Genomic DNA, 1,058 nt, shown 5'->3' on the forward strand with positions numbered 1-1,058 from the left:
GGGGGCCCCCCCGCCGCCCTGGCGCATCCCGCAGTCCCAAAGCCGAGCCCCGCTCCCCCGAGACAGGCTCCTGGGCCGGGGTCCTGGGAGTGGGAGGGGAGAGCCGTATAAAACCCACCTAGTCTCGTCCTGCGCTATCAGACACCGAGCAGGAGCAGCCGCATCCTTCCGCACGGAAACTGTTAAAAATTCAAGGGAAAAAGATTAGGCACGAATGTTTGGCCCCGCTCCTCCCTCCCCTCCTCGCCCCCTCCCCCATATTACAATCCTTTATGCCAGCAGAGATGATTTCACGGTTTTCCAGCAGAAATAGCTAAAAATGCTTCTGCTAATTACAGAGCTCTTCCAGGCCAGGTGCATTTTTAATTGGATTAGTGAGAGCTCTATATTAAACCTGCAGCACATCAAATGGACAGTGAAAATTAGAGCTATTAGGAACACAGGCAACAATTTCTGAGCGATAGCATTACTGGATTCTTCTCTATTAGAAAGAAATCAATTATACTGTTTCCGGGTTTGTGAGCATACTTAATTTCTCAGAAGGATTTCGCGGGGAGTTCTCTGCCTAACTATTGCCAGGCGAGGTGAAAGGGAGAGGGGAGCACAGCTTCGCAAATAGCAAGGTGTACTCGAAAGAGGGAAGGAAAAACAAAAGGAAAAGGAAGGAGAAAGGGAGACAATGAGAGAAATAGAAGAAAGGGAGAAAGAGAAAGAGTAAAAGAAAAAGAAAAGGAAAAGGAAAAAGAAGAGTGGCATAACTCGTGTGTGGGCGCCTGTGATTTCTGGTTCGTGCTCTGCGCTGCCGCTGCCCCGGCCATAAACAGCCCTCCAGGAACCTGCGGTTTGGAGGTTCCTGGTGAGGCTGCCCCGGGACTGGCCCGTTCAGTTTCCCTGCCCGAGGCACGTCTCTTCACACAGGTTTCCTCCTTCACTCCCTCCTCCAGAGCGAGCAGGTCCGTGCGTTTAGGGGATCGCCCGGCCCCCGGGCAGGGCAGAGCCCCAGGAGCCGGCGCCCGGCGGTGCGGGCAGAGGATGCTGCGGGGAGCGTGTGCGCGGCG

General features: G+C 54.3%; 1 protein-coding gene across 1 annotated transcript in view; it reads right to left on the reverse strand.

The window, feature by feature from the left end:
- The window catches only part of PAX3 (paired box 3), an 80,902-nt gene that overhangs the window by 79,399 nt on the left and 445 nt on the right, over positions 1-1,058 (reverse strand). The window contains exon 2 of the mRNA XM_010001653.1: positions 119-179. Coding sequence (XP_009999955.1) covers positions 119-179 — 61 coding nt within the window. The remainder of the gene's footprint in view (positions 1-118; positions 180-1,058) is intronic.

Source organism: Chaetura pelagica, unplaced genomic scaffold, assembly GCF_000747805.2.
Source record: "Chaetura pelagica isolate M959 unplaced genomic scaffold, ChaPel_1.0 scaffold207, whole genome shotgun sequence".
NCBI classification, from domain to species: domain Eukaryota; kingdom Metazoa; phylum Chordata; class Aves; order Apodiformes; family Apodidae; genus Chaetura; species Chaetura pelagica.